Genomic DNA, 18,472 nt, shown 5'->3' with positions numbered 1-18,472 from the left:
ACTTGGTGGATGGTATTTCTTATATGTTTTATAATTATTTAGTTCCCAAATTTTGGGGGATTTTCTGAAGAAAAGAGAAAGTTGACCTTTGGGGCATATTTTTGGAAGTGGGGAAATTCCAAAAAAGTGTGTGGCAGTCCTGAAAAAATGACATTTAGAAATGACAAAAAAAAAAAAGAAATCTTAGTGACCCGCGGTAGAATGGATAGAATTTTCTAAATTTTCTTTGTATAAAACGGTGTTACATTTGTAAATAGTGGAGATTTGAAAATGTTTACGCGGACACGTTTATTCTTCTCTAAGGCTGTCCCGCTAAGAGTTCGTAATATTCTTATTTGACTGTAAATAGTGTATGGCATAACCTCACGGTTTTGGTTGTTGTTTGCAGAGTGTTTTAAAGCCGGAATATCATAATGAGCCTCGATTCCTGTATAGCATCGCAGCGTCGAGGAATCGTTCAACCACACCGCTGAATACTATTATCATGTTCGTGCCACAGCAAGAGGTTCGTCACATTGTAACCCTGTTTACAGTCTTTGATTCCCCCTCTAGTTTCACCATCTTTCGCCACCTATATTTTTAATCATAAAAGTTACACAAAGAAGTGTAAATGATAGTCATTTCAATCAATAATAATTTGAATTACTTTCTAATTAGTTATTTTTTTTTATGTCACCTTCATTGTTTTTCTTTTTTATATTACTGCCATTTTTTTACAGGCATGGATCGTGGAACGAATGGGTAAATTCCATAGAATATTGGAACCAGGTCTTAATTTGTTATGGCCTATAGTGGACAAGATAAAATATGTTCAGAGTTTGAAAGAAATAGCCATTGATGTCCCAAAGCAAAGTGCCATCACATCTGATAATGTAACATTGAGTATTGATGGAGTGTTGTATCTGCGTATCATCGATCCTTATTTAGGTAAATATGTTGATCAATGTATTCCAATGTATTATTGTGATGTGTTCTATCAAAATCATGCATTTACTTTTTTGTTATTTAGTTATTGGTGTACCTAGTTTTCTATTTGTCACATAACTCACAATGCACATGTTGTATGGATGCTTTATGTAGTTAATCTTATTTTAAGGTTTTAAACTATCTAGGTACTTCAACATAAGTTAATTTATGAGTAGACAATATTTAAGTTATACAATTAATAATATTAGAAATTTCATTAATGTTGCAAAAAACTATATTCGAGACATACATTCCAAATGTGTATGCAAGTTGTTCTGCTGCTAACTTGATTTCACCATGACCGTGAGATTCTTCGTCAATATTATTTTTTTTTACTTTATTAAAACTCTTTTACAGCTTCATACGGAGTAGAAGACCCTGAATTTGCTATTACGCAACTAGCTCAGACCACTATGCGTTCTGAAATTGGTCAGATATCTCTGGATAAAGTGTTCAGGGAGAGGGAATCTCTCAACGTGTCCATTGTGGAAGCAATCAATAAAGCCAGTGAAGCATGGGGCATTACGTGTCTGAGATACGAAATTCGTAAGAATAAACAAATGTAATTTATTTGATTGGTAAACACTTCTAAGTGTTTAAATTTTTTTACTACCCATTGCCTCTATTATGCATATCTTGGAGCCTGTCCTCTTATTTGCATCAATCTGGTTGATGTTGCACCATTCCTAACTTTCTTATCTTCTGAAATTGAAACCTCAATATTTCTCCACTGTCCACAGAGAATAACAAAGTAAACTATCTGGAAAGTGGCTATAAATAAATAAACATTCTAGGCGATGTGAAGCTGCCTTCCCGCGTCCATGAAGCGATGCAAATGCAAGTAGAAGCAGAACGAAGGAAGCGAGCGGCCATCTTGGAGTCAGAGGGCGTGCGGGCGGCCGACATTAACGTGGCGGAAGGCAAAAGGCAGGCCCGGATTTTGGCTTCAGGTATAATTATCATTAGTCTTTAATTACTCATTTTGATGCATGGTAGGTGACACAATTACTGTAGACTATTAATGAATTTGTAGTTAGGTTTAAATGAGTTTTTGTGTAAGTAAAAACAAGTGTGTAAGTAAGTTTTTTAGAGACATTTCTTTTTGTGTTAGCTCAGTAAAGCTTGCTCATGAATGACCTCTCTTTATCCGTATTTATATTGTTATTATTTCGTAAAAGAGCTCCAGCTGCAACAGTCCATTAGGGTTCTTATTTTCGTCCTAGTAATGCTCAGAACATAGAGAATTTTTGCAAAAAAGGTCCAATCAGCTGTTTATCGTACGGCTGTTGGTCGAGAGCCTTCAGCGCTCCCCATTTGTCCGGCCAAGTAGTTAATGCCATCTGCGGCAAATTTACAATAAGTCAATCCAAAAAAAAAAAAAATATGGCCGAAGCCGTCGATATAATCCTCTCACGCGCGACGCGGTTGCCGAGATGGCTGAACTCTTTAGATTGGTTGTTGAGCCACACTTCGAATTGATATCTTGAAGTACTTTTCGAGATTCGTGAGCTTATGTTATCTTTCTGTCGACGCCTTTAATATCTCTATCACGTCCAGTCTGCGGCATGCTTGGAATGATAAGCACTGTTAGTCTCCCATATATACAGAAACTCACGCTTATTTCCCACTGGGGTAAGCCGATTATGGAACTCTATTTGCTTTGATCCTGACACACTCATCAGAAGAAGAGTCTCTCTTAAAAGTAATTTTAAGTTTGAATTATCTTGTATGCTCTCTCAATACTCTTCTGCAATATGAGTCATCTAAAGTACGAGTAAATTTCCAGAGGCAGAGAAGCAGGAGCAGATCAACAAAGCGCTCGGAGAGGCACAGGGGATGTTGGCCGTGGCTGAGGCACGCGCACGGGGGCTTAAACTCATTGGCGGCGCACTTGGTAACAAGGTAACATTTTTTTTTGCATAAACCGTCGCCATAGGCATCCTGCTGGAGATACCCTCCTGTTAAATTTATTTATTTATTTAAAAGGCACATAAACAAACAGTACTGAAAATAAGATGAGATTAAATGAGAGGACAGGTTTTATATCACCACCACTCATTCCTATTGGGCTGGGTTACAGTGAGTAGTGACGTCAACAAGTTCTAAGAAGACTTGCAGTTAGTATTGGTGTCCAGAATAATTATCTTGCTATCTCTAAGCTAGTTATAAAAGACGGTAAGTAGAGAAAGGACTACGTTTTCCTATTTGCCGTGGACTAATCGAACCTTGCTTCATAACTGATGAATGATATACAAGAAATTCCATTCGTTCACAGGACAGCAAACACGCCGCGTCGCTCACGCTGGCCGAACAGTACGTGTCTGCATTTAACAAGTTGGCGCGCACCAACAACACGCTCATCTTGCCTGCCAATGCGGGGGATGTCTCCAATTTAGTTGCTCAGGTTAATGTTATAAACTTAAGTTTTATCCGCAAATAGGTGTTTCCATTCCTTTTCAAAATGCCATATATATATATATATATATACTAGATTTCGCGTGGTTCGCTCGCAGCAAGCTGCTCGCGTGTCTTGTTTTCCCGCCATTTTTTTACCGCGATAGAATTTGACCAAGACTAAAATAGGTCTCGTGAAATCAAAAAAGTTCTAGGTGCTATAGTTTTCCCAGGCCGTAGGGTGCCGCGCTGATGCGGAGCAGTTTTCCAAGATGACGTTCCGATCACACCCCTATACATCATTTTACCTCTGAGACATTTCTGGAAAAACAAAAATTTATATGGCGGCCATCTTGTTTTTCGGCCATTTTGTTTTTTTTCACCGGCGATAAAATTTGACCAAGACTTGAATAGGTCTCGTGAAATCAAAAAAGTTCTAGGTGCTATAGTTTTGCCAGGCCGTAGGGTGACCCCTGATGCGGAGCAGTTTTCCAAGATGATGTTCCAATCACACCCCAATACATCATTTTTACCTCTGAGACATTTTCTGGAAAAACAAAAATTTGTATGGCGGCCATCTTGATTTTCGGCCATTTTGTTTTTTTTTTTTCACTGGCGATAAAATTTGACCAAGACTTTAATAGGCTTCGTGAAAACAAAAAAGTTCCAGGTGCGATAGTTTCGCCAGGCTGTAGGGTGTCTCCCTGATGCGGAGCAGCTTTCGAAGATCGAAAAGTATTTCCATACTCAACATGATGTTTCGATCACATTCCTCATACATCATTTTTACCCGCGAGGCATTTTCGGGAAAAACGAAAATTTTGTATGGCGGCCATCTTGTTTTTCCGCCATTTTGTTTTTTTTCACCGGCGATAAAATTTGACCAAGATTTAAATAGGTCTAGTGGAAAAAGAATAGTTCCTGGTGTGATAGTTTTTCCAGGCCGTAGGGTGTCTCCCTGATGCGGAGCAGTTTTTCAAGATCGAGCAGTTTTTCCATACTCAGCTTGACGTTTCGATCACATCTCCCATACATCATTTTTACCTCCGAGACATTTTCTGGAAAAACGAAATTTTGTATGGCGGCCATCTTGTTTTTCCGCCATTTTGATTTTTTTCCACAAGAAATTGAATTTGACCAAGATTTAAATAGGTTCTGCGAAAAAAAATTTGATCGAGGTATAATAGTTGCGCCAGGCCGTAGGGTCTCTCCCTGATGCGGAGCAGTTTTCCAAGATCTGGAAGTTTTCCCATACTCACCGGAAAATTTGGATCACATCCCCCATACAACATTTTTACCCCCCGACGCTCCTTCTGGGAGAACAATTATGTCAGTGAGTGAGTGAGTGAGTGAGTCAGTCAGTGGGTTTGCAGCTATATATAGTATAACTAGATGTCGCGTGGTTCGCTCGCAGCAAGCTGCTCGCGTGTCCTGTATTAGTTCGAAGCTTTGTATGGCAGCCATCTTGTTTTCGTGAAATCAAAAAAGTTCTAGGTGCTATAGTTTTGCCAGGCCGTAGGGTGTCTCCCTGATGCGGAGCAGTTTTCCAAGATGACGTTCCGATCACACCCCTATACATCATTTTTACACCCGAGACATTTTCTAGAAAAACAAAAATTTATATGGCGGCCATCTTGTTTTTCGGCCATTTTGTTTTTTTTTCACCGGCGATAAAATTTGACCAAGATTTAAATAGGTTTCGTGAAATCAAAAATTTCCCAGGTGCGATAGTTTTGCCAGGCCGTAGGGTGTCTCCCTGATGCGGAGCAGATTTCAAAGATCGAGAAGTTTTTCCATACTCAACATGACGATCCGATCACATCCCTATACATCATTTTTACCCTCGAGGCATTTTCAGGAAAAACGAAAATTTTGTATGGCGGCCATCTTGTTTTTCCGCCATTTTGGTTTTTTTTCACCGGGGATTGGATTTGACCAAGATTTAAATATGTTTCGCGAAAGAAAAATTGCTCCAGGTTTTATAGTTTTGCCAGGCCGTAGGGTGTCTCCCTGATGCGGAGCAGTTTTCCAAGATTGAGAACATTTTCCGTACTCGACAAGACATTCCGATCACATTCCCATACACAGTTTTTACCCCCGTGACATTTTCTGGGAAAACCAAATTTTGTATGGCGGCCATCTTGTTTTTCCGCCATTTTGATTTTTTTTCACCGACGATAAAATTTGACCAAGATTTAAGTAGGTTTTGTGAAAAAAAAATCATTCCAGGTGCGATAGTTTCGCCAGGCCGTAGGGTGTCTCTCTGATGCGGAGCAGTTTTCCAAGATCTGGAAGTTTTCCCATACTCAGCGGGAGGTTTTGATCACTTTTCTCATACATTATTTTTACCCCCCGACGCTCCTTCTGGGAGAACAATTATGTCAGTGAGTCAGTGAGTCAATGGGTTTGTAGCTATATATAATACTAGATGTCGCGTGGTTCGCTCGCAGCAAGCTGCTCGCGTGTCTTGTTTTCCCGCCATTTTTAAATAGGTGTCGTGAAATCAAAAAAGTTCTAGGTGCTATAGTTTTGCCAGGCCGTAGGGTGTCTCCCTGATGCGGAGCAATTTTCCAAGATGACGTTCCGATAACACCCCTATACATCGTTTTTACACCCGAGACATTTTCTGGACAAAAAAAAATTGTATGGCGGCCATCTTGTTTTTCAGCCATTTTTTTTTTCACCGGCGATAAAATTTGACTAAGATTTTATTAGGTTTGGTGAAAAAAGAATCGTTCCAGGAGCGATAGTTTTCCCAGGCCGTAGGGTGACCCCTGATGCGGAGCAGTTTTCAAAGATGACGTCCCGATCAAATCCCCCACACATAATTTTACCCCCGAGGCATTTTCGGGAAAAACGAAAATTTTATATGGCGGCCATCTTGTTTTTCGGCCATTTTGTTTTTTTTTCACCGGCGATAAAATTTGACCAAGATTTAAATAGGTTTCTTGAAAACAAAAAAGTTCCAGGTGCGATAGTTTTGCCAGGCCGTAGGGTGTCTCCCTGATGCGGAGCAGTTTTTGAAGGTCGGGAAGTATTTCCAAACTCAACAGAACGTTCCAATTCCAACTCTATACACAGTTATTTTCCCCGAGACATTTTCGAGAAAAACGAAAATTTTGTATGGCGGCCATCTTTTTTTTCCGCCATTTTGTTTTTTTTTTTACCGGCGATTGAATTTGACCAAAAATTAAATAGGTTTAGTGAAAAAAGAATCCTTCCAGGTGCGATTGGTTAGCCAGGCCGTAGGGTGTCTTCCTGATGCGGAGCAGTTTTTCAAGATTGAGAAGTATTTTTATACTCAACAAGACGTTTCGATTACAACCCCATACACAGTTTTTACCTCCGAGACATTTTCTGGAAAAACAAAATTTTGTATGGCGGCCATCTTGTTTTTCCGCCATTTTGATTTTTTTTCACCGGCGATTGGATTTGACCAAGATTTAAATATGTTTCGCGAAAGAAAAATTGCTCCAGGTTTTATAGTTTTGCCAGGCCGTAGGGTGTCTCCCTGATGCGGAGCAGTTTTTCAAGATCGAACAGTTTTTCCATACTCAGCTTGACATTTCAATTACACCCCCATACACAGTTTTTACCCCCGAGACATTTTCTGGAAAAATAAAATTTTGTATGGCGGCCATCTTGTTTTTCCGCCATTTTGATTTTTTTTCACCCACAATAGAATTTGACCAAGATTTAAATAGGTTTCGCGAAAAAAAAATTGATCTAGGTATAATAGTTGCGCCAGACTGTAGGGTGTCTCCCTGATGCGGAGCAGTTTTCCAAGATCTGGAAGTTTTCCCATACTCACCGGGAGATCCAGATCACACCCCCCATACATCATTTTGACCCCCCGACGCTCCTTCTGGGAGAACAACCCTGTCAGTGAGTCAGTCAGTCAGTCAGTGAGTCAGTGGGTTTGTAGCTATATATAGTATAATAACTAGATGTCGCGTGGTTCGCTCGCAGCAAGCTGCTCGCGTGTCTTGTTTTCCCACCATTTTTTTACCGCGATAGAATTTGACCAAGACTTAAATAGGTCTCGTGAAATCAAAAAAGTTCTAGGTGCTATAGTTTTGCCAGGCCGTAGAGTGACCCCTGATGCGGAGCAGTTTTCCAAGATGACGTTCCGATCACACCCCAATACATCATTTTTACCTCGTGAGACATTTTCTGGAAAAACAAAAATTTGTATGGCGGCCATCTTGTTTTTCGGCCATTTTGTTTTTTTTTTTCACTGGCGATAAAATTTGACCAAGACTTTAATAGGCTTCGTGAAAACAAAAAAGTTCCAGGTGCGATAGTTTCGCCAGGCTGTAGGGTGTCTCCCTGATGCGGAGCAGCTTTCGAAGATCGAAAAGTATTTCCATACTCAACATGATGTTTCGATCATATTCCTCATACATCATTTTTACCCCCGAGGCATTTTCGGGAAAAACGAAAATTTCGTATGGCGGCCATCTTGTTTTTCCGCCATTTTGGTTTTTTTTCACCGGGGATTGAATTTGACCAAGATTTAAATAGGTTTCGTGAAAAAAATATTGCTCTAGGTTTTATAGTTTTGCCAGGCCGTAGGGTGTCTCCCTGATGCGGAGCAGTTTTTCAAGATCGAGCAGTACTGAAATACTCAACATGACGATCCGATCACATCCCTATACATCATTTTTACCCTCGAGGCATTTTCAGGAAAAACGAAAATTTTGTATGGCGGCCATCTTGTTTTTCCGCCATTTTGGTTTTTTTTCACCGGCGATAAAATTGGACCAAGTTTTAAAAACGTTGTGCGGAAAAAAAATTGATCCAGATGTGATAGTTTGGCCAGGCCGTAGGGTGTCTCCCTGATGAGGAGCAGTTTCTGAAGATCAAGAAGCATTTACATACTCAACATGACCTTCCGATTACGCCCCTATACATTGTTTTTGCCCCCGAGACATTTTCTGGAAAAACAAAATTTTGTATGGCGGCCATCTTGTTTTTCCGCCATTTTGATTTTTTTTCACCCACAATAGAATTTGACCAAGATTTAAATAGGTTTTGCGAAAAAAAATTTGATCCAGCTATAATAGTTGCGCCAGACCGTAGGGTGTCTCCCTGATGCGGAGCAGTTTTCCAAGATCTGGAAGTTTTCCCATACTCACCGGAAGGTCCCGATCACACCCCCCATACATCATTTTCACCCCCCGACACTCCTTCTGGGAGAACAACCCTGTCAGTGAGTCAGTGAGTCAGTCAGTCAGTCAGTGGGTTTGCAGCTATATATAATATAATAACTAGATGTCGCGTAGTTCGCTCGCAGCAAGCTGCTCGCGTGTCTTGTTTTCCCGCCATTTTTTTACCGCGATAGAATTTGACCAAGACTTGAATAAGTCTCGTGAAATCGAAAAAGTTCTAGGTGCTATAGTTTTGCCAGGCCGTAGGGTGACCCCTGATGCGGAGCAAATTTCCAAGATGACGTTCCGATAACACCCCTATACATCGTTTTTACACCCGAGACATTTTCTGGACAAACAAAAATTTGTATGGCGGCCATCTTGTTTTTCGGCCATTTTGTTTTTTTTTTTCACCGGCGATAAAATTTGACCAAGATCTTTATAGGTTTGGTGAAAAAAGAATCGTTACAGGAGCAATAGTTTTCCCAGGCCGTAGGGTGCCGCCCTGATGCGGAGCAGTTTTTGAAGGTCGGGAAGTATTTCCATACTCAATATGACATTTTGATCTCATCCCTCTTACATCATATTCACCCCGAGGCATTTTCGAGAAAAACGAAAATTTTGTATGGCGGCCATGTTGTTTTTCCGCCATTTTAATTTTTTATCACCAGCGATTGAATTTGACCAAGATTTAAATAGGTCTTGTGGAAACCAAAAAGTTCTAGGTGCTATAGTTTTGCCAGGCCGTAGGTTGTCTCCCTGATGCGGAGCAGGTTTCGAAGATTGAGAACATTTTCCTTACTCGACAAGACATTCCGATTACATTCCCATACACAGTTTTAACCCTAGATGCATTTTTTGAAAAAACAAAATTTTGTATGGCGGCCATCTTGTTTTTCCGCCATTTTGATTTTTTTTCACCGGCAATACAATTTGACCAAGAATTAAATAGGTTTTGTGAAAAAAGAATCGTTCCAGGTGCGATAGTTTTGCCAGGCCGTGGGGTGTCTCCCTGATGCGGAGCAGTTTTCCAAGATCTGGAAGTTTTTCCATACTCACCGGGAGGCCCCGATCACACCCCCCATACACCATTTTCACCCCCCGACACTCCTTCTGGGAGAACAACTATGTCAGTCAGTCAATAGGTAGGTAGGTACATGGGTTTGTAGCTATATATAATATAACTAGATGTCGCGTGGTTCGCTCGCAGCAAGCTGCTCGCGTGTCCTGTATTAGTTTGAAGCTTTGTACGGCGGCCATATTGTTTTTATAGAATTTGACCAAGACTTAAATAGGTCTCGTGAAATCAAAAACGTTCTAGGTGCTATAGTTTTGCCAGGCCGTAGGGTGTCTCCCTGATGCGGAGCAGTTTTCCAAGATGACGTTCCGATCACACCCCTATACATCAATTTTAGCTCTGAGACATTTTCTGGAAAAACAAAAATTTGTATGGCGGCCATCTTGTTTTTCGGCCATTTTGTTTTTTTTCACCCGCGATAAAATTTGACCAAGATTTAAATAGGTTTCGTGAAAATAAAAAAGTTCCAGAAGCGATAGTTTTGCCAGGCCGTAGGGTGTCTCCCTGATGCGGAGCAGCTATCGAAAACCCAGACGTATTTTCATACTCGACATGACGTTCCGATCACATTCCTATACATAAATTTTACCTCTGAAGCTTTTTTCTGGAAAAACAAAATTTTGTATGGTGGCCATCTTGTTTTTCCGCCATTTTGATTTTTTTTCACCGGCGATTGGATTCGACCAAGATTTAAATATGTTATGCGAAAAAAAAATTGCTCCAGGTTTTATAGTTTTGCCAGGCTGTAGGGTGTCTCCCTGATGCGGAGCAGTTTTTCAAGATCGAACAGTTTTTCCATACTCAGCTTGACGTTTCGATCACACCTCCCATACATCATTTTTACCTCCGAGACATTTTCTGGAAAAACGAAATTTTGTATGGCGGCCATCTTGTTTTTCCACCATTTTGATTTTTTTTCACCGACGATAAAATTTGACCAAGATTTAAGAAGGTTTTGTAAAAAAAGAATCGTTCCAGGTGCGATAGTTTTGCCAGACTGTAGGGTGTCTCCCTGATGCGGAGCAGTTTTCCAAGATCTGGAAGTTTTCCCATACTCATCGGAAGATCTTGATCACATCTCCCATACATCATTTTTACCCCCCGGCGCTCCTTCTGGGAGAACAACCCTGTCAGTGAGTCAGTGAGTCAGTGAGTCAGTCAGTCAGTCAGTACATGGGTTTGTAGCTTTATATAATATAATAATAATAATATAATAATTTGTAATAGACTACTCTGGGCGCCATCCCACTCGCGTCAGACAGAGTACTGCGGGGCGGAAGGCAAGAGGGAAACCACTGCCCTATTTTTCCCTAAAAAGTAGCATGGAGAATGCTACACCGACACGAGCGCGGCTCTTAAATTGATGACTGAATAGATTTTGACCAAGATTGAAATAAGTATTGTGAAAGAAAAATTGGTTCAGGTGCTATAGTTTTGCCAGGCCATAGGGTGTCTCCCTGATGCGGAGCAGTTTTTCAAGATCAAGCAGTATTGAAATACTTAACATGATGATCCGATCACATTCCTATACATCATTTTTACCCCCGAGGCATTTTCAGGAAAAACGAAAAATTTGTATGGCGGCCATCTTGAATTTCCGCCATTTTGATTTTTTTTCACGGGCAATTGAATTTGACCAAGGTTTAAATATGTCTCGTGAAAACCAAAATGTTCTAGGTGCTATAGTTTTGCCAGGCCGTAGGGTGTCTCCCTGATGCGGAGCAGTTTTCGAAGATTGAGAACATTTTCCGAACTCGACAAGCCACTCCGATTACATTCCCATACACAGTTTTTACCCCCGAGACATTTTCTGTAAAAACAATTTTTTGTATGGCGGCCATCTTGTTTTTCCGCCATTTTGATTTTTTTTCACCCACGATAAAATTTGACCAAGATTTAAATAGGTTTTACGAAAAAAGAATCGTTCCAGGTGCGATAGTTGCGCCAGGCCGTAGGGTGTCTCCCTGATGCGGAGCAGTTTTCCAAGATCTGGAAGTTTTCTCATACTCACCGGAAGGTCCTGATCACACCCCCCATACATCATTTTGACCCCCCGACACTCCTTCTGGGAGAACAACCCTGTCAGTGAGTCAGTGAGTCAGTCAGTCAGTCAGTCAGTCAGTGGGTTTGTAGCTTTATATAATATAATAATAACCAGATGTCGCGTGGTTCGCTCGCAGCAAGCTGCTCGCGTGTCTTGTTTTCCCGCCATTTTTTTACCGCAATAGAATTTGACCAAGACTTGAATAGGTCTCGTGAAATCAAAAAAGTTCTAGGTGCTATAGTTTTGCCAGGCCGTAGGGTGACCCCTGATGCGGAGCAGTTTTCCAAGATGACGTTCCGATCACACCCCAATACATCATTTTTACCTCCGAGACATTTTCTGGAAAAACAAAAATTTGTATGGCGGCCATCTTGTTTTTCGGCCATTTTGTTTTTTTTTCCCTGGCGATAAAATTTGACCAAGACTTTCACAGGCTTCGTGAAAACAAAAAAGTTCCAGGTGCGATAGTTTCGCCAGGCTGTAGGGTGTCTCCCTGATGCGGAGCAGCTTTCGAAGATCGAAAAGTATTTCCATACTCAACATGATGTTTCGATCACATTCCTCATACATCATTTTTACCCCCGAGGCATTTTCGGGAAAAACGAAAATTTCGTATGGCGGCCATCTTGTTTTTCCGCCATTTTGGTTTTTTTTCACCGGGGATTGAATTTGACCAAGATTTAAATAGGTTTCGTGAAAAAAATATTGCTCTAGGTTTTATAGTTTTGCCAGGCCGTAGGGTGTCTCCCTGATGCGGAGCAGCTATCGGAAACCCAGACGTATTTTCATACTCGACATGACGTTCCGATCACATTCCTATACATCATTTTTATCCCCGAGGCATTTTCAGGAAAAACAAAAAATTTGTATGGCGGCCATCTTCATTTTCCGCCATTTTGTTTTTTTTTCACTCATGATAGAATTTGACCAAGATTTGAATATGTTTCGCGAAAGAAAAATTGCTCCAGGTTTTATAGTTTTGCCAGGCCGTAGGGTGTCTCCCTGATGCGGAGCAGTTTTTCAAGATCAAAAAAAATTTCCATAGTCAACGGGATGTTCCGATTACACTCCCATACACAATTTTTACACCCGAGACATTTTCTGGAAAAACAAAATTTTGTATGGCGGCCATCTTGTTTTTCCGCCATTTTGTTTCTTTTTCACCGGCGATTGGATTTGACCAAGATTTAAATAGGTTTTGCGAAAAAAGAATCATTCCAGGTGCGATAGTTTCGCCAGGCCGTAGGGTGTCTCCCTGATGCGGAGCAGTTTTACAAGATCTGGAAGTTTTCCCATACTCACCGGAAAATTTTGATCACATCCCCCATACACCATTTTTACCCCCCGACACTCCTTCTGGGAGAACAACCCTGTCAGTGAGTCAGTCAGTCAGTCAGTCAGTACATGGGTTTGTAGCTTTATATAATATAACTAGATGTCGCGTGGTTCGCTCGCAGCAAGCTGCTCGCGTGTCCTGTATTAGTTCGAAGCTTTGTATGGCGGCCATCTTGTTTTCGTGAAATCAAAAAAGTTCTAGGTGCTATAGTTTTGCCAGGCCGTAGAGTGACCTCTGATGCGGAGCAGTTTTCCAAGATGACGTTCCGATCACACCCCAATACATCATTTTTACCTCGTGAGACATTTTCTGGAAAAACAAAAATTTGTATGGCGGCCATCTTGTATTTCGGCCATTTTGTTTTTTTTTCACTGGCGATAAAATTTGACCAAGACTTTAATAGGCTTCGTGAAAACAAAAAAGTTCCAGGTGCGATAGTTTCGCCAGGCTGTAGGGTGTCTCCCTGATGCGGAGCAGCTTTCGAAGATCGAAAAGTATTTCCATACTCAACATGATGTTTCGATCACATTCCTCATACATCATTTTTACCACCGAGGCATTTTCGGGAAAAACGAAAATTTCGTATGGTGGCCATCTTGTTTTTCCGCCATTTTGGTTTTTTTTCACCGGGGATTGAATTTGACCAAGATTTAAATAGGTTTCGTGAAAAAAATATTGCTCTAGGTTTTATAGTTTTGCCAGGCCGTAGGGTGTCTCCCTGATGCGGAGCAGTTTTTCAAGATCGAGCAGTATTGAAATACTCAACATGACGATCCGATCACATCCCTATACATCATTTTTACCCTCGAGGCATTTTCAGGAAAAACGAAAATTTTGTATGGCGGCCATCTTGTTTTTCCGCCATTTTGGTTTTTTTTCACCAGGGATTAGATTTGACCAAGATTTAAATATGTTTCGCGAAAGAAAAATTGCTCCAGGTTTTATAGTTTTGCCAGGCCGTAGGGTGTCTCCCTGATGCGGAGCATATTTTCAAGATCGAGCAGTATTTCCATACTCTTCGGGAGGTCCAGATCACACCCCCATACACAGTTTTTACCCCCGAGACATTTTCTAAAAAAACTAAATTTTGTATGGCGGCCATCTTGTTTTTCCGCCATTTTGATTTTTTTTCACAGACAATAGAATTTGACCAAGATTTAAATAGGTTTTGCGAAAAAAGAATCGTTCCAGGTATAATTGTTGCGCCAGACCGTAGGGTGTCTCCCTGATGCGGAGCAGTTTTCCAGGATCTGGAAGTTTTCCCATACTCACCGGAAGGTCCCGATCACACCCCCCATACATCATTTTCACCCCCCGACACTCCTTCTGGGAGAACAACCCTGTCAGTGAGTCAGTGAGTCAGTCAGTCAGTCAGTGGGTTTGCAGCTATATATAATATAATATTGTAAGCTGTTGACGACTACCTGAATAAAAGAAATAAATAAATAAATAAACATTTACGTACATTAGTTCTTGGGGGGTTACAGAGGCCACACTAAAACAATTCATCTAAAAAGCATTATTAATATTTGAAATTTATTGACATTGCGCATTTACTTTCATTTGCGCAAATGTCAAATTGCAACATTGATCTTTAGATGAATTGCTTCAATGTGGCTATTTTAGATCCGTGTTAAATTTGTTCATAAATCACAATTAGAATAGAACTGCTGGCTACTGTGTTTCGGTACTGATGTAATATCAAGACTTTCTAATACTCGCATTTTTACTCCAGGCCATGTCTATCTACTCAACGGTTGCCGCACAAAACCTGCAGCCGCAGACTGAACCTCAGCATGAAATCACAGAAACTCCCTTAGAAGACCCTCTGGGCAAATTAACAACAAAGGGCATGACCATAGCCGGACAAGCAGTGCCCACTGAAGACGACTTAGGCGAATATTACTCTGATGACGACGAAAGGGCAAAAGCTCTGGCAGAAAGAAAGAAAGAACAGCATTTAAATAAGCTAGAAAGAGATACATAGAATATTTAAGTGTAGAAATATTTGTTGTTAAATTAAATATTTAATTAGCGAATTTGGTGTTATCATTTTGATGTATAAACATTATTCTCAGTGGTAGTTTTAATTCTCTAGTACTATCCCCCGCCTGGTTTGACGAATAGGAATTTTCTTCCTACTTGTAGCAGGGGAGGCGAAAAACGTTACGATGCGTTCCCAGTTGTCTACTCAAACCCGAATAATCATTGTCTCTCTTTCCTATTACATAAAACTGTAGTTTATCTGTTTGTTTGTTCGAGCTTCATGCCACTGTCAACAATTAGAAGGGTAGTTTGTAAACTAGTTATGTTCTGAAACTGGGGAACGAACGAAATAATAACTTTAATACAACAAATAATTTAATATGAAAATTTTCAATGCCCATTAGAATATGGTATGTACCTGTTATTATAATTAAATTAATAATTATCATCGTCACCAATATTAAGCAATAACCTCGACATAAAATAGGCAGATAAATTGCATTCATCCCTGATTGTTCATAAATACTACATAATATAGTAAAATAATAATATCTAAAAAAATAGTATTTTTTTTGTTATAGTAACAACATTTTAAAAATAGAAATCCTTAACTTTCTTCATTCTAATTATTATTCTAACGCAAGACTAGCGCAGTCGAAAGGCCCTTAAATATAAATTTATCAATAATTATATTTAAGATATTTTAACAAACTTTTCTCGTTGGTTAAAGTAACTGACGGTACCCTCTTCAGGTTGTGTGTTGGAAGGCATCTTAAGAAGACTGAGATATGATGCAGACTGCAATGTACCATCAAATTGTCTGAGGTGTATCTGAAATAAAAAAGAAATTTATTAAGAACAAGATCGTAAAGGTGAAAATAATTACGTAACAAACTTGTTTGCTTAATTTAAAATGGTTGTACAGAACACGTAATTTGTATTATTCATTTGCACACCTTGTGCTTTATGACGCACAGACAGTACAGTTACCTTGGAAATAAAGCATTATTAAAGAAATAACACATTATACTCACTAATAAATGCAAATTAACTTCATCACTTCTGCTCAAGTAAGGAAAGTTGCCGCCACTCTTGAGATGCGCCAGCTTTGCCTGAGGATATGACTTGTACATGTCTTCCCGTACATTGGAGCTCAACGCACACTCGTCCCATACATCCAATATTGTGACTGGAAGATGGTTCAGTAGATCTGGTTGCACATACATTGGTGTACAGTTTAGTGTCAGTCTTGATGCTAGTTCTGATTGTGTTAGGGATTCCAGCTGCAAATAATAATTTATTTAAAATGATTTTGTAAGCAATATCTGCAGGGTATATTAAGAACAAATATACCTACTTATTCGAAAAATGAATATTATTATTAATACCTATTTTACTTAAAATAAGGTTACAATTATATCCCAATTGGGGTAGTTAGGGGTTCATCTTAAGATGAACAGAGTACCCACACTTCACCAAGTTTATTTTATTATTTATAAAAAAGGTACACCAACAGCTTATATAATAAAACATTAAATAAAATAAAAGTTACATCAGGAATTAGACTGTTACATAAGCCAATTATAGTTACAAGTTTTCTGTTACAAATTTATAATAGTTAATTTATTAAAGTAGTTTTATTCAGACTGGTATTTTGAAAACTATAAAGACAAAAATCCATTTCTATAATTAAATAGATGGTATTAAAGTAAATAAGTATTCATTGTGTAAAGAAACATCTAGTCACTTAAAATGGAAAATTACTTACTCTTTCTACCATAAAATCAATGGACTCTGCAATTCTGCGGTCAACCTTGTCAGTAGTGAAGTTTCCCATAAGCATCCTTTTCAATACTAGGGACGGTAGCAACCAGAACAATGCAGATGAATCATGGTATTCAAATACTGTAGTGTCTGTAAACGTGTTGCAGAGGACAAGCGATGCCACTCTAGCGCAGTTCTTTGTGAGTTCTGCAAATTTCTGGGCTACAAAACCACCTGGTAAAGGTAAAAAATATAGGTTTATATGGTATCTTTTCTTTTAGTTTTACAAGCAATGTGGTAAATGAGAATAATGGTTTAAAATCAACCATAATAATAAATTGGTTTAGCAACTTTGTATACTATACAATAACTATAAGTAATAAAGGAAGCAAGAGAAGTGTGTCAGGATCGAAGCAAATGGAATTCCATAGTCACTGCTTACCCCGGTGGGAATTTGGGAAATAGGCGTGAGTTTATGTATGTATGTGAATGTATTAGTAATAAAAGAATAATCAAATTATATAAGTAGTAAATAAGTACAGGACCCCAGACTAACCTACCAACAAATATTTGCTGCTAATTACTTTATAAGAATCATTATCCTTAATGTCTTCATAAGTTGTTATTTTGCAAATAATAGTGACAAGATTTCCTTACATTATTTATTTTGTAAGTATCAAATTCATACCTAAAGAAGCTCCAAATATGTGTACTTTATCCAACTCAAGGTAATCTATGAGTCTTTTGAAACCGTCACAGAACTCTTTAAGGTTCCAGTACGGTGGTGGTTCAGCAGCAACAACACGAACTCCTCTGGATGCTAGACCCATCACTTGCTTGAAGAATATATCAGCAGTACCGGACACCGGTGGTAAACATACCAGGGGACAACTCACTGACTTCGGACCAGAGTCAAATATTTTCCATGCCTATTTAAATAAACAATTGTTAATATTACATTCAAGCAATGCATACAAATGTTTATGATAATTAATGTAATGCAGTAAGGTCTTATCTATTATGAAAGTACTGAGTACAATAATGATAAGTCGTTAGTAATTATTTATTCAAGTTAAATCGGAAACGTATTATTGCGTCGGAATTGTAATTTACAATTGATAGAAAAGAAAGTTCATCGACCTTGGGTCTTGCAATATGCAGTGAAAAGTCATACTTTTACGCGTTGAATAAGGATCAATGAGCTTAAATAAATGTAAAGATGAAACAATTATTTATTTACCTTGGAACCATCAGAATCTACTACGATTTTCCTCAAGGGAATACTGCTTCGGAAACTTAGGTATTCGTTTGACTGTGATAAGTCACTGATACAGCTCATTGCGATGCTCTTAGTTTTACAACTAATTACAGAACTTTAAAACTAATTTCCACTTTAATAATTATTCACAATTTCACAGTAAATTCGCTACAATATACATCATAACAACTTCCCAAATTAAAGGCTGTACATGAAATGACTGACAGCTAATTGTTGGCGTTAACGCGTAAGCAATAAAGATCATAATCGCATGTACAATGGCACTTTTGTTTTGACAGTTGACATTTGCGGTTTTTTGTTAGAATTTCTGCGCTAAGTTATTTATAAGAAGTGAGGCGGTGCAGGTCTTTGGTGTACTTATACAGGAATCGGAACCATTGATTTTCTAATGGCCGACCATTATATGGGTGATGGGCTGATTATCTGTCAACATAACTTTATCCGTATCAAAAGTTGCAAGTTGTCTTCCGACTAT

The 18,472-nt window shown here is 39.2% G+C and overlaps 2 protein-coding genes across 3 annotated transcripts; one reads left to right on the top strand and one right to left on the bottom strand.

The window, feature by feature from the left end:
• The first annotated feature begins 154 nt into the window (after positions 1–154).
• Positions 155–15,007, top strand: LOC126374378 (stomatin-like protein 2, mitochondrial). Of its 2 annotated transcripts, none has more exons than XM_050020996.1 (8): positions 155–331; positions 366–505; positions 720–927; positions 1,324–1,512; positions 1,761–1,916; positions 2,753–2,868; positions 3,242–3,370; positions 14,704–15,007. In XM_050020996.1, exons 1-8 carry the CDS (start codon positions 271–273, stop codon positions 14,953–14,955), a joined length of 1,251 nt encoding a protein of 416 aa, XP_049876953.1. In that variant the 5' UTR covers positions 155–270; the 3' UTR covers positions 14,956–15,007. The 2 variants fall into 2 exon arrangements, with proteins under 2 accessions (XP_049876953.1, XP_049876954.1); XM_050020997.1 differs by having other exon boundaries at positions 156–318; positions 389–505.
• Positions 15,008–15,311: 304 nt separating this feature from the next.
• LOC126374408 (maspardin-like) lies at positions 15,312–18,206 on the bottom strand. Its single transcript, XM_050021052.1, has 5 exons — positions 17,959–18,206; positions 17,407–17,647; positions 16,723–16,952; positions 15,989–16,237; positions 15,312–15,785 (listed from the first exon to the last, which is right to left on the bottom strand). The coding sequence occupies exons 1-5, from the start codon at positions 18,055–18,057 to the stop codon at positions 15,648–15,650; spliced, it is 957 nt and encodes a 318-aa protein (XP_049877009.1). The 5' UTR covers positions 18,058–18,206; the 3' UTR covers positions 15,312–15,647.
• Positions 18,207–18,472: the final 266 nt, after the last annotated feature.

The sequence above is a fragment of the Pectinophora gossypiella genome, chromosome 17 (assembly GCF_024362695.1).
Source record: "Pectinophora gossypiella chromosome 17, ilPecGoss1.1, whole genome shotgun sequence".
NCBI classification, from domain to species: Eukaryota; Metazoa; Arthropoda; class Insecta; order Lepidoptera; family Gelechiidae; genus Pectinophora; species Pectinophora gossypiella.
The sequence above is the reverse complement of the archived record's forward strand: the minus strand, read 5'-3'. Positions and strand labels throughout refer to the sequence as shown.